The sequence below is a fragment of the Patagioenas fasciata genome, chromosome W (genome assembly GCF_037038585.1).
Source record: "Patagioenas fasciata isolate bPatFas1 chromosome W, bPatFas1.hap1, whole genome shotgun sequence".
Taxonomy (NCBI): domain Eukaryota; kingdom Metazoa; phylum Chordata; class Aves; order Columbiformes; family Columbidae; genus Patagioenas; species Patagioenas fasciata.
The window spans coordinates 44,008,804-44,022,439 of record NC_092559.1 but is presented as its reverse complement, the minus strand read 5'-3'; the positions used below and the strand labels follow the sequence as shown (position 1 = coordinate 44,022,439).

Genomic DNA, 13,636 nt, shown 5'->3' with positions numbered 1-13,636 from the left:
GAAGCTGAGAGGGGATCTTATCCTTATCAATGCTGATAAATATCTCCAGGGTGGGTGTCAAGAGGATGGACCAGACTCTTTTCAGTGGTGCCCAACGACAGGATGAGGAGCAACGGACACAGACTGAAGCACAGGAGGTTCCATCTGAACATGAGGAGAAACTTCTTTCCTGTGAGGTGCCAGAGCCCTGAAACAGGCTGCCCAGAGAGGTTGTGGAGTCTCCTTCCCTGGAGACATTAAAAACCCACCTGGATGCATTCCTGTGTGATCTGCTCTAGGTGTACCTGCTTTAGCAGGTGGGTTGGACTAGATGATCTCCAGAGGTCCCTTCCAACCCCAACCAGTCTGTGATTCTGTGATTCCTGTACCTGGGTTGGGGCAACCCTCAGTATCATTACAAACTGGGGGATGGATGAGTTCAGAGCAGCCTTGGAAAAAAGGGCTTGGGGACACTGGTGGGTGACAAATTGGACAAACATGGACCTGTTAGTCCAGAGGAGGTCACAGAAATGATCCAAGGCTGAAACAGCTCTGCTGGGAAGACAGGCTGAGAGAGTTGGGGTGTTCAGCCTGGGAGACCTTATTGCAGCCTTTCCGGACTTAAAAGGGGCCTGTAAGAAAGATGGGGACAGGCTTTTTAGCAGGGCCTGTTGCGACAGGACAAGGGGTGATGGTTTGAAACTAAAGGAGGGAGATTCAGGCTGGACATGAGGAAGAAATTGTTGCCCCTGAGGGTGGTGAGAGCCTGGCCCAGGTTGGCCAGAGAGGTGGTGGATGAACCATCCCTGGAGACATCCCAGGCCAGGCTGGATGGGGCTCTGAGCAACCTGAGCTGGGTGAAGATGTCCCTGCAATAGAAATACTATTGAAGTAGAAATAGAAATAAATTAATAGTCAGAGTTTTGCAACCCCTTGCAGTCTGTCCTCACCTCTGCACATCTTCAGGACAAAAGCTTCTAATTCTCGTGGTAGCCTGTGTACAATTTTTGCTTTAAGATCTTTAATTACAACAACCAAATCCATCTTCCACTTGTGGAAATGGGATTTTAACTTTCCTGGCTGGCCTACCCTGAAAAAAAGGAGCTGCTGGGTTTTTTTATGTCAATTCTGGGGATGCTTCCTCTAAAGATGGTTAGGTTGCATTTTAAAAGAAAAAGGAATAATAATGAAAGATCTGAACATCGAAACCTCTTAGAGGCATCTAAGCAGCTAAATGTGGTTGTACCCCAGACCATAGGTGTTTAAGTTTAACTAGGATTTCTATGTGAAACTCCAACAAAATGCAATATTTTAGATTTTTAGGGCTGTATGTGGGACTAGAAGTGAGGATGGGCTTTTAGATAGGTCACCGACTTTTATCGAGCCATGTCTTAAAGGATACGTTAAGAAGAATTTATCTGTCGTCTCCCGAAGATATTAATTGTCCCACCTCGTTCCTCAAATTTATAGAAGAAATAATCAGGAATTTTTATTTCTGGTTTTCTCTTCCTGATCACTTCCTATCAAAGCCATAAACATGCACATATCCTGCAGCTCACTGGAGTAACCCTGGTGGAAACGAGCCCAATTGAAGGTGGAATGTTCATTTTAATAAGAAGTGAAGGAAAAAGGATGAGTTTATGGTGAAGGCACTAGGCTGAGACCAAGAACATTGGTTTTAACTGCGAGGTTCTGCCACCAACGTAATCTTTAACTTTGGCCAAGTTATTTTGTTTCCTCATGGCCGTAATAATGTGGTTTTGTTTTTTTTTTTTTTTTACCTGAATCCATCACCAGGTTAGAGAATCCCAAAGTGCAGATGTTCCCATGATGGGGGTGTCTCCAGCCTTGTTCCCACCAGAAAAAAAAAAAAGAGAGAAAATGCAATTTTCTTTGGCTGTGGATGTAAGAACAGGTGATATTTACCTTGGGAGACCTTTCCAAGTATGTGGTCTACACTCAAAATTGTTAAAGGAGACATGCAAAGGTCTAATATAAGGTTCTCAAGCATGATAGAACCATGAGCTTCTCCAGGTAGGTCAGCAGAGGTGGCAGAAGAATGATAGGCAACTCGTTAAAGAGCTAATTAAAGGTGAGGCTGAGGTTTCCCATCTGGTTGAGCTACGTAGAGATGGTGAACAGTTCTAGTGATGACTCTTCCTCTTCTTTTGTGGCCTCATCCTGCCAAGAAGTTCTCAGGTAGTTGCTGTTTGTATGGAATTGACTTTTCATTCTCTCAAAACATCCGTCTTGGTGGTGGAATCCTAGTAGTGAGTGTCCATGGAGCAACTGAACACTTCCAGGGTGAAAAACCTCAGTAATGGGGCTGGTCACCAAGGTTCAGGCTCAACTTTGTTGTGGGGGTGACAAAATGACTTTAGGATTAAGCAGCATCTTTCACATTTGCCTAGTGAAAATTGCTTTTTCTAATTTTTCTTTTTTCCCCCCAGTATGATGCAGCCCTTTGTTTCTTTGAGGGGGAAAAAACCCAACAAATTACTCCAAATTTAATTATTTTCTGGAAGCACCTTGCTGTCAAACGTTGGGGGAAGCTGACCGAAACAGCTTGTGATCCCCTAAGTCTGGGAAGTCCCCTGATGTCCTTCACCGTGGGGTGACAGCAGGGCTGCCACCAGGCTGCACGTCACAGCTGTGGCAATGACCAAACCTGCAGCTTTGAGCTCTGTTTTCTTTAAAATAAAAACACAGTTTTGTGGCAGCTCAGGACTCATACCTATCCCTGAAGTGAACACAGGTGGGAAAAGCAGAAAATTCCCAACTTTTCATGGAAAACTCTATGGAAAAGAGTAATTGATTCGAGCCGCCCTGGTATCTGCCACACACCTGAGATACCCAATGCCCTTGGAGTCTGTAAGGAAATAGCGGAGATGTTTTTTTATTGCAAAGCATCATTTCAGGTGCCTTCCTGAAATTATTCCTACATCTTCCCTCTGCTCACCGTCAGCAGGTGGAACGTTTTTGAGCCAAAGCCTTTGAGATCGTCACTAAAAAGGGGTGACCTGCACGTGTATGCCGATGCCGGTGCCCAGATAGTGTTTTCTGTGTGCTTCAGACTGACACAGCAGTTTTCCCCAGCTCGGTTGTTATTTTAAGCAATCCCCTTTTTTTTATCCCTTTTGCAGTGGACGGCAGATTGTGGTGAGCAGCTTGATGGCAGCTGTTCCCCGTCTCGAGGGAAGGGCTCATCGTCTCACGAACACAATCAGGTAAGGGTTGCTTTTTGCTCTTTCTCACCCAAAACTTTGCATTTATGCTTGTGTGGCTTCAGTTTTCCCTTTCCCTCTCCCACCGAAACCATGGGAGATGGACAACATCCCGATGCGCGGGTGGATGCTTTGACCAGGAGTTTGTTGCTCTGGGATAACAGGGAAATAAATATGGCGTGTCCTGTTTATTCCTGAAGAGCTTCTTATTGCCACCTGTGTGAGGGACATCTTTGGAGCATCAAAGCTGACTTGGAAGTATGATGTAAGGATGGGATGAGGGATCTAGGATGAGAGGAAATGGCTTCAACTTGCACCAGGGGAGGTTGAGGTTGGATCTTGGAAACAATTTCTTCCTGGAAAGGGCTGTCGGGCATTGGAACAGGCTGCCCAGGGCAGTGGTGGAGTCACCATCCCTGGAGGGGTTTAAAAGACATATAGATGAGGTTCTCAGGGACATGGGTTAGTGCCAGGGGTGGGTTAACAGTTGGATTTGATGATCTTGAGGGTCTTTTCCAACCAAAATGATTCTATGCTCTTGTGTAGCTGTGCTTCTTGGTTACGTGCTGCCACACAAGGATGGTGTTGGAGGGAAGAGGATCAAATGGCTGAGAAGTTGAACTGGGAGAAGAAGCCAAATTGCATGTGCTTAGAGCCCATGTTGGGTTTGCAATGTCAGAAACCAGGTGTGAGTCGGTTTTGGTGGTTGTACGGAGTGTGAACATCAGTGAAGAGTAGTTGGAATCTCTGGAGGTGACTGTCCCTCCTCTGTGCGAGCACTGACATGGGAGAAGGTTGGCAATGGTGAAGGCATGGGTTGGACCAGTCACGTAGTTGAGGAGCTGCTGTGCCACCATGAGACCATCAACCCTCTAACAGCAACGTTCACCCAAGGAGATATGAGACCGAGCCGACTGGAGGAAAGGGTGTGAAGTGGCATTTGCAGTTGCTGTGACCGATGGATGTCCCACCTGGAGAAGGAGCTTCAGGCTGATGGTTTTGGTGCTCTTGCCCTGCTTGATGTCCTCCAGGCTTCAGTCCCACATGTGGGATCCATGAGAAGAAGCCTGGGAGCCCCTTGCAGGGTGGTACAAGAGTCTGTGCCAGTCTTAGGGGTGTGTATTGCAGCTCCTGCATCCCGTTTTGAGCACGACTTCGTGCTGGGAGCTGCTGGGCTGTGGGATGGGGACTCGTGTCCCCTCCCACTGTGTGCCTATCCATGCAGGCCCAGGGCAGTGACCATCCCCCTGTTCTGGGTACTGTTGAGGCCAAACCTCAAATCCTGGGGTCAGTTTTGGGCCCCTCATGCCAAGAAAGCCCTTGAGGTGCTGGAGCAAGTTTAGAGAAGGGAACGGAACTGGGGAAGGGGCTGGAGCACAAGTGTGATGGGAGCGGCTGAGGGACCTGGGGGGTTCAACCTGGAGAACAGGAGCTGAGGGGAGGCCTTCTCGCTCTCTGCAACTGCCTGAAAGGACATTGGAGCCAGGGGAGGTCGGGCTCTGCTCCCAAAGAACAAGCGCCAGGATCAGAGGAAATGGCCTCAAGTTGCGCCAGGGGAGGTTGAGGTTGGATCTTGGGAACAATTTCTTCCCAGAAGGGGCTGTTGGGCATTGGAACAGGCTGCCCAGGGCAGTGGTGGAGTCACCATCCCTGGAGGGGTTTAAAACACACATAGATGAGGTTTTTAAGGATATGGTTAGTACCAGTGTTAGGTTAATGGTTGGACTTGATAAGCTTGAAGGTCTTTTCCAACCAAAATGATCTATGATTCTATGCAAAGATGCTGGGAGCATCTGTACAAACACCTGCACACACTAAAGACAAGATCTCATTGTGTAACAAGGTACACGCTGTACGGAAACACCGCTTTAGATGAGTTTCTGAAGGTGCCAGATGGGTTTGGGGATTTAATTTCTCCTCATTTTGATCTGCTCATATTCGGTGGCAAAATCCCAACTGGGCTCCTTCCCACCGTCCCAGCCGGCTGCTTGAAATTCAGCTGGGTGGCTGGTCGTTTCCGTTGAGCCTCCTTGGCATGTTTGTGCAGGACCTTCCCTGGAGAAGAAGGTCCCTGGTTCTTCAGCCAAGGGCTCAGCGGACAGGCCTGTCTCTGGTGAGTACCACAGGAAGGTACAGGAATCACCCACGAGTGATGCTTTCCTGGCTCCAGTCAATGCAGCCCTGACAGCTTCCACCTACCCTGTACTGTGCTCTCTTTTATTTCAACTTCTGGCGGTTTTCTTTTTTCTTTTTTCTCTTTTTCTTTTTCTCTCTCTCTTTCTCTCTCTTTTTGTCTTTTTTTTCCCTCCTTTTCCTTTTCCTTTTTCCTCTTCTTTTTCTTTTCCTTCTCCTCCTTTTTCTTTTTTCTTTTTCTTTTTTCTTTTTCTTTTTTCTTTTTCTTTTTCTTTTTCTTTTTCTTTTTCTTTTTCTTTTTCTTTTTCTTTTTCTTTTTCTTTTTCTTTTTCTTTTTCTTTTTCTTTTTCTTTTTCTTTTTCTTTTTCTTTCTTTTTCTTTTTCTTTTTCTTTTTTCCTTTTATTTTTTATTTTATATTTTTAAAATTTTATTTTTACTTTTTATTGTTTTAAATTTTACTTTTACTCTTTTTTTAATTTTAATTTTTATTTATTTTTATTTTTACATTTTATCCTGCACATCAAACCCATTCGATCTCCTCCAGCATGGCGCTTGTTTTCTACACACAAACAACATTCGCCAATGCCCAATCTCTTTTCTCTGCGTTTGTGCTCTTTCCCAGCCCGCAGCAGAGCTCAGAATTCTCTCTCTCCACGTTGGGCTTCCTTTAACAGCAAGTAACAAATTTTCCTTGGCACCAAAGCAGAGTTGCAAGCTACTGTTCTTCTGTCTGGGCTAAAATTTCTGTTTCCGTCCCTGATATATGAGTGAAACGCCGCTGGTGAGAATTAGCTTCAGTTTATTACCATTTCTGGGTATTGATTTTTCACTAGTAGCTTTAATTTTTTTTTTTTAAATCACTAATATGGTGTTTATCTTGAACATAAATTATAAATCGTTCTTCGAACCTGCTAAGGAAAAAAATGGTTAATTATTTCCCAAGGAATGTTTAAGGGATTTTGTTTTGTGATGTTTTTTATGGATTTTGAGGGGTTTGGTTGGAAAATCGAATTCCTCTTTTTCCCATTTTATTTCCAGCTGAGATTTCCGCGTTGCCGGTTGTGCGATACGCACCGGTCTTAGTTGAAAAATACTCAGATGTGAGATTTCTGCTGGCGTCAGCCGCTGTGAAAACGTGAGTTACGTATCGATAACCCTGATATGCCTCACACAGTTCTAACCTGATGATCAGAAAAATGGAAATCCAGGTTAGTCCTGCAAATATATTCAGTGTCTGGTTCCTTTTCTGTGAAAGCAGAATAGTCCAGGGCCACATTTTCAAAAATAATTGGCTTCCTAAAGGTTATAAAGGAGCCTGAGTGAAGCTGAAAATCCTTCTCTGCATCCCTAAGAACCCGATGCCTCTGAGATTCTTGTCTTTAGGATCCAGTGAGATTAAGGCAAGTAAAAGAAATATTTTTATTTTTTGTGTATATTTATATAGACATTTATATGTAATATGTGTGTATATAAGCATCCATGGGATGTTGTATAAGCGTGAGGCTGAGAACAATTCCTGGATAATGTGCAATTTAAGGGTAATAATAAGGTGTCTTGATGCAACTTGCAGTCCAAGATAGTCCTAAATTGCTGTTTTTCCAATTTTGTTGTCTCATTTATAATTCTCTTTGTTTCCTACTGTGAACACTTGAGTTTGCTCCGTGCTCCACTAAACCCCACGGCATTTCAGTGACACCCCTCAGAAGATCTTTTAGCACCATGTGAAGCTCTGGGATGGAGAACACTCCATTGATGTACACAAGATACTCTCATATCGCCTCTATAAGTGAGGTGGACTGCGAACTGGCTGAAGGGAAGAAGCCAGAGAGTCATGGTCAATGGGGCAGAGTCTAGTTGGAGGCCTGTATCTAGTGGAGTGCCTCAGGGGTCAGTACTGGGGCCGGTATTATTCAATATATTCATCAGTGATTTGGAGGAGGGAATAGTGTACTATCAGCAAGTGTGCTGATGACACCAAGCTGGGAGGAGTGGCTGACACGCCAGAAGGCTGTGCTGCTATCCAGCGAGACCTGGACAGGCTGGAGAGTTGGGCAGGGAAAAATTTAATGAAATATAACAAGGGCAAGTGTAGAGTCTTGCATCTGGGTAGGAACAACCCCAGGTTCCAGTATAAGTTGGGGAATGACCTGTTGGAGAGCAGTGTAGGGGAAAGGGACCTGGGGGTCCTGGTGGACAGCAGGATGACCATGAGCCAGCACTGTGCCCTTGTGGCCAGGAAGGCCAATGGCATCCTGGGGTGTATTAGAAGGGGGGTGGTTAGTAGGTCCAGAGAGGTTCTCCTTCCCCTCTACTCTGCCCCTGATGAGACCACATCTGGAATATTGTGTACAGTTCTGGGCCCCTCAGTTCAAGAAGGACAGGGAACTGCTGGAGAGAGTCCAGCGTAGGGCAACAAAATGATTAAGGGAGTGGAGCATCTCCCTTATGAGGAAAGGCTGAGGGGCTGGAGCACAAGTGTGAAGGGAGCGACTGAGGGACCTGGGGGGTTCAGCCTGGAGAACAGAAGGCTGAGGGGAGACAGGGACACAAAGAAATGGCCTCAAGTTGCACCTGGGGAGGTTGAGGTTGGATCTTGGAAACAATTTCTCCGTGGAAAGGGCTCTCAGGCATTGGAACAGGCTGCAAAGGGCAGTGGTGGAGTCACCATCCCTGAAGGGGTTGAACAGATGCAGAGACGAGTTTCTCAGGGTCATGGGTTATTGGCAGGGTTGGGTTAATGGTTGGACTTGATGATCTTGAGGGTCTTTTCTAACCAAAATAATTCTATGATTCTAAATGGGACTGCAACTTATTTTACTGCTGATTTGCATGTATATCCATGTCCCACCAGGTGTAGAAGGAACATGTTGCATGAGTGCTGGTCCTCGGAGTCTTCTCCGGTTGATGATCCTTATTGCCGTCCTACTCAACAGAGAAGGACTTGGGAGATCTGGTGGACAACAGATTGACCATGAGCCAACAATGTGCCCTTGTGGCTAAGAGGCCAATGGTGTCCTGGGGTGCATGAGGAAGAGTATGACCAGCAGATCGAAGGAGGCTGTTCCTTCCACTCTACTCTGCCCTGGTGAGGCCACATCTGGAGTTCTGTGTCCATTTCTGGGCTCCCCAGTTTAAGAAGGACAAGAATTACTGGAGGGAGTCCAGCAGCGGGCTACGAAGATGATAAGGGGTCTGCTTGCCAGCTTAAATCCGCTGCCATCAGCAAGCAGTGTGTAATACCCCAAATCCTTTGCTAACCAGGTCAACGCTGGAGAGTGGGTGGGTGATGTTTGTGAAGAGGGTGGCAGGATCTCCCCACTGAAGATGTAAGTAATTTCCCCATGTCTGGCTTTAGTTGCTCATCCTTGGGTCCAATCTGAAGCATGGTGGTTTCCATAGAATCATAGAATCGTTTTGGTTGCAAAAGACCTTTAAGATCATCAAGTCCAACCGTTAACCCAACACTGCCAAGTCCACCTCTAGATCATGTCCCTAAGAACCTCATCTACGTGCCTATTAAACACCTCCAGGGGTGGTGACTCCACCACTTTTCTTGCTCAGCAAAACATGAAGGATGATCCCGGGAACAGTTCGATTTTCTCCATCTCACCAATCTGCTTGTGCCATAGCCCAGGACCAGTCTGTACACTGAATTTAGTTGAGGTTGACCACCACAATGAAGACCTGTTGGGACAAGCGGGTGACGATAGATGCTGCAGTCGCCTTTGTCTCATTTCCAAAAGAAAAAGTGAAAAACAGAGACTTACTTTGAGGCCTTGCCAATGAATACAGGTTGGTGTAGCCCTGCCTGATGGAGGACGAAATTAAATCTTTTCAAGTGGGGTGACCTGCCCACAGTCAAAGAGCAGCTCTGAGAAAACCAGTCACTTAATGGTTTTCTGCCTGTGATTGCTGGGTGTCACCCCCTCCTGTTCAATTATGGTTGGAGAGGACTGAGAAAGAAATCAAGTCCTTTAGATAATACATAGGTTTAACTTTCTCTGGGGCTTCTGTTTGGGATACATCTCATGAAGAACCACCACCCCTTGTGAAGCAGACACCAGCTTTGATGTCTGAAGATCTGGGAGTGAGATGCTTCACTGCTTTGCTGCCTGATTTAGAACTGTTGTTGCTCACAGAGGATGGAGGAAGATATCTTCTGGGCCTGGTGTCACTAGTGACTCACGTGGGAGAACATCACATCACCCTCAGTTTCAATTTGTGTAGAGTAGACAAGGAGATGCCAGTCTCCCATGCTCTAGTTTTGTGAAACTCGCAGTAGCCAAATTACCTTTGAGGTCTCCATCCTTTTTTCTTCCATATTTGGTTGAATAGGTCAACAAGTGCTGAAGCTCTTGGCAGAAAAGGGATGATATGAACCATTTCAGGGTAGTGGTGGAGTCACCATCCCTGGAGGTGTTTAAAAGATGTATAGATGAGGCTCTCAGGGACATGGTTTAGTGCTAGATTTAGGTTATGGTTGGACTCTATGATCTTAAGGGTCTCTTCCAACCAAAATTATTCTATGATTTCCTCCAAGGTTTGGGCAGAGGATCACTGCTGGGTTTCTATGGCATGTCTGAAGTTCTCAGTGCCGTTCTGGGTGCTCTTGGTGCCCCTTCTCATCCTCATCCATGCGCATAAATGAGATATCTAACACATCCGTGGCTAACACATCTTTTCTGAGGTTGTCCAAAGAGAACACAACCACACAGACTGGGCCTTTTTGTGTGGAGTCCAGAAGATCTTGTAAGCTTAATCTTCTGTACTTCTAAACCCATTAGGTCCTTTGGTGCTGTATTGTTGTCACATCCCACCCAGAGCTATGAGTGGGGGGGGAAAGGTGACTCAGGTTCGTAGGTCCCCCTCGGTTGGAAAACAGTACACATATTACTTAAGGTCCCAAGAAAAAAGCAACACCTTTTATTTTGCAGTGTGGCTCAATTTATAGATGATTTGGCAGCAGAAAGATTTACCTTACTTAGGTCTAATTAGTGAATAGCTTAACAGAGAATGGATTTACATAAAGGAATTTGCGGCGCAGTTAGAGTTGTGAACCTTATGTTATTATACCACTCACAGAAGGAGAGACAAAGAAATAGGGATACAGGGAGAAAAAAAAAAGAGAAAGAGAGAAGGAAAGAGCAAAGAGAAAGGAAGAAAGAGAAAGTGAGGGATCCAGCCACTCTTATGGCTCCACAGTGTGGATGATGGGACTTTGATGATGTGTGGCCTCCGGTGTCCTGCAGTGAGGGTGCTGGGGTTTGTAGTTCTGAAGTGCAGCATCCTCCGCTATCTGGTCCAGTTCCCATGGTGAGGCTGGTGGGCAGAGAGGTCCTCAGGGTGGTGGGTTCCCTGCCAGTGCTGGTTTAGGTGAGCTTTTTATAGCCCTCTGGGTCACTTGCTTGCATAAGTTTTCTTTTGTCTTTTGCAGAGGTGTTATTGCAAAAAGTCTGGGGGGCTGGTGATTGCGAAAAATTGGCAAGTTTCGGGCCATTTTGAGGAGTTTAGTCTTTTCCTTTTGTGCCATGCTGGGTGTGTCAGAAGGTGGAACTATGTGCCCCCCTGCACGTCCCCCACCTCTCTACAGCCAGCCAACTGGCCTATGTCTGTGGCCCCTTAGCATGTTGTTGGTATGTAAATTGCAATTCACCTTATCACCTTATCCTGAGTGACCCGTCTCCTGCTACAATGTTTGAGGCATGATTCCTTTTAGACTTTGACAATCCTGGGGCTGGAGGAACCAGTTTTTGGCACAATGTTTGAGACAATTCTTTCCAGTCTCTGACAACTGTTACACAGGTATGGGTAAGACCTTACTTCTCCTGGTGGGACAAGAGCTCCAATCATAGAATCATAGAATAGTTGGTTTAGAAGGGATCTTCAAAGCTCATCTAGTCCAGCCCCCTGGATGAGCAGGAACATCTTCACCCAGATCAGGTTGCTCAGAGCCCCGTTTGGTGTCTCTTCTGCTGTTCCTTTACCAAAGCAGTGAGGAGATACCGTCCCAGATTGGAGAGGGTTGGGGAAGGTGGACATGGACCTGGGGAGGGAAGGAGCAGAGTCAAAGTTATTTGTTTTTTCTGCATAATGTTTTTATAAGGGTAAGTTTTCTGTTTTTCTTATAGCTTTATGCAATACATTGAGAAGAAAAGCTGGAATTATGCCCCTACTAAAATGTTTAGATTTTTTTTTTGTAAAAGGTACTTTAAAATCATTAAAATAACTGGTTTTATAGAAATAGTTCCATAGAAAATATTGAGTGGTTGTTCTAGAATAGATTGAATAGAGCAGGAAGATTTGGCATCAAATGCTCGGAGTCTAGCGTCAAAATTCTGCATAACTAGAAGATTTAGCTGCAGCATGAAGTGGGCATGTGAAAACCACCTCTGCTGCAGAAAAACCTCAAAAAGGACTTTTTACATGGTAGCTGTCTTCTCTTCTGACCAGGATTAAGACTCAAATGTTGGGAGTCATTTGAAGTACACTCCAGGGAACTTCTTGTAGATGCTATGGTGGGACAGTTGTTAATGTTAGGGGATATCTCAGAGGCTTTTGTGTCCTGAGAAATCCTCTAGATTTCTGTTGACTTTCCTTTTCCTCTGCCTATGAACACTGTACATTGAATATTGAGATTTGTTTTCCATACAATCGAATGTGAATCCCATCAAGAATCCACTGATGTCTTCATACCACTTAAAACTTGCAGTATCGCCACAGTTGGTCTAGACCTCTACCAACTTCATCCATATTTATCATCACTGAGAGCAACCACATAGGTGGTCACCACGTTTCCATTTATTGCCTGCACGTCGGGGAAAGCGATTTCCTTTTTCCACAAATCATCTTTTTCGAACTCGCACTGAAGCAACAGAACGTATTTGCTCCTGAGCTGGCGAAGGGAGCAAGATTTATTAGTTCACGCTGCAAAGAGCTGGTAGCCGCGAAGGTGAAAATTGCAGTGTAAGCGAAACGGATGGTTATTGCTAATTAAAATGCAAATGTGTGATTTGACAGCAAGTTTCCTAGTGTTAACATGCACAAGCCTCACTCTTCCCAAGAGGGTGAAGAGCTTGGCCAGGAGGATTGGCATGGATGAGAGGAGCTGCTAGGAAGCAATCTTTGGAGAGGGTGACATTTCCATCCAAGCCACAAAGGTCTCATCTCCTGCTGGTGAGTGTAAACCATGAATGGATGGTGGATGAACCCAAATAAGAGCTGGGAATAAGAGTTCAAGGGTATTTTTGGGGGTGTTGGGAGAGACTAAGAGAGTCTTGGTCTTTTGAGGACCCAATGGAGTAGGGCCAGATGACAGGGTTTTTATGATGATGCTGGTGGAGGGTTTTTGTTGCTTGATTGTTTTTTTTAAGGAATGATCATTACCTGCATACTCTTGCCCACTCCTCCAGCATCACCCGTGAGGTTGGTGTGAGCTTCGGTGCCACAGGAAGTCTGCAGAGAGGGGTCATTTTAGCACAAAAAGGGCTTTATTAGACGAAACAAAGGCACCACAACCATCTGGCTGTGCTGATGAGTTTGAACATGCGTGTATTTAGGTCATACTTGGTTGGACCGTTTCATCTTCAACAGAAGTTTCAACAGTTTTTAGTTCAACAGTGTTCATTTTAAAATAATTTATTTTTAAATATAAATATTAACAGGGAGTGATAAAGATAAGGAACGTGAACAGGGAATGACACAAACTGATTTAATGAAAGTGATAGCCCTGATTTTTATCTAACTGGTTCATGCCGTACCTGTTGGCTTGTCTCATTGAGTTTGGATGTTGATACATGGTGGTACCAATCTCCTCGTTTCTCACAAGGGTTTTGTTGTGGACAGCCATGTTTCTGGAATTTGCGTGGCCTCAGCTTGTGTGCAGGTGACCACGACCAAAAGTTGGGTCAACCAAATATAACTGAATAGTGATATTTATTTTCAATGTCTTTTTAAAAGGGAATGGTGCAGACACTGACTTGGTCCCATGGTAGCATTGGCACAGAAATTTTCCATGCATAGAAGAACAATGTGAGCACAAGTGCAGGTACATTGCAAGAGGAGCCAGAGGCCACGAATGCATTTGCAAAGAGCAAGTTTTATTTTAGTTACCTCTCTACTGGGGGATCTCCAAAGTAGCACCTAAGCTCCCATGCAGAGGTAACACCAGCGGGGATGCAGGTGCTGGTAAGTTCAGCCCTGCTGGAAGATCACTGAGCCTGCTGAGCTCGCCTGTATTTCAAGGCTTCAGGCAGGCACAGCCTCCCGCTCTTTCTCACCACAAAGCAGGAATCTCAGACAT

The 13,636-nt window shown here is 45.4% G+C and overlaps 1 protein-coding gene across 4 annotated transcripts in view; it reads left to right on the top strand.

Moving 5' to 3' along the window:
* LOC136115739 (CBP80/20-dependent translation initiation factor-like) overlaps nt 1-13,636 on the top strand; it is a 125,097-nt gene that overhangs the window by 30,619 nt on the left and 80,842 nt on the right. For all 4 annotated transcript variants that reach the window (XM_071801617.1, XM_071801616.1, XM_071801614.1 and 1 more), the window contains exon 3: nt 3,123-3,206. In XM_071801617.1, coding sequence (XP_071657718.1) covers nt 3,123-3,206 — 84 coding nt within the window. The remainder of the gene's footprint in view (nt 1-3,122; nt 3,207-13,636) is intronic.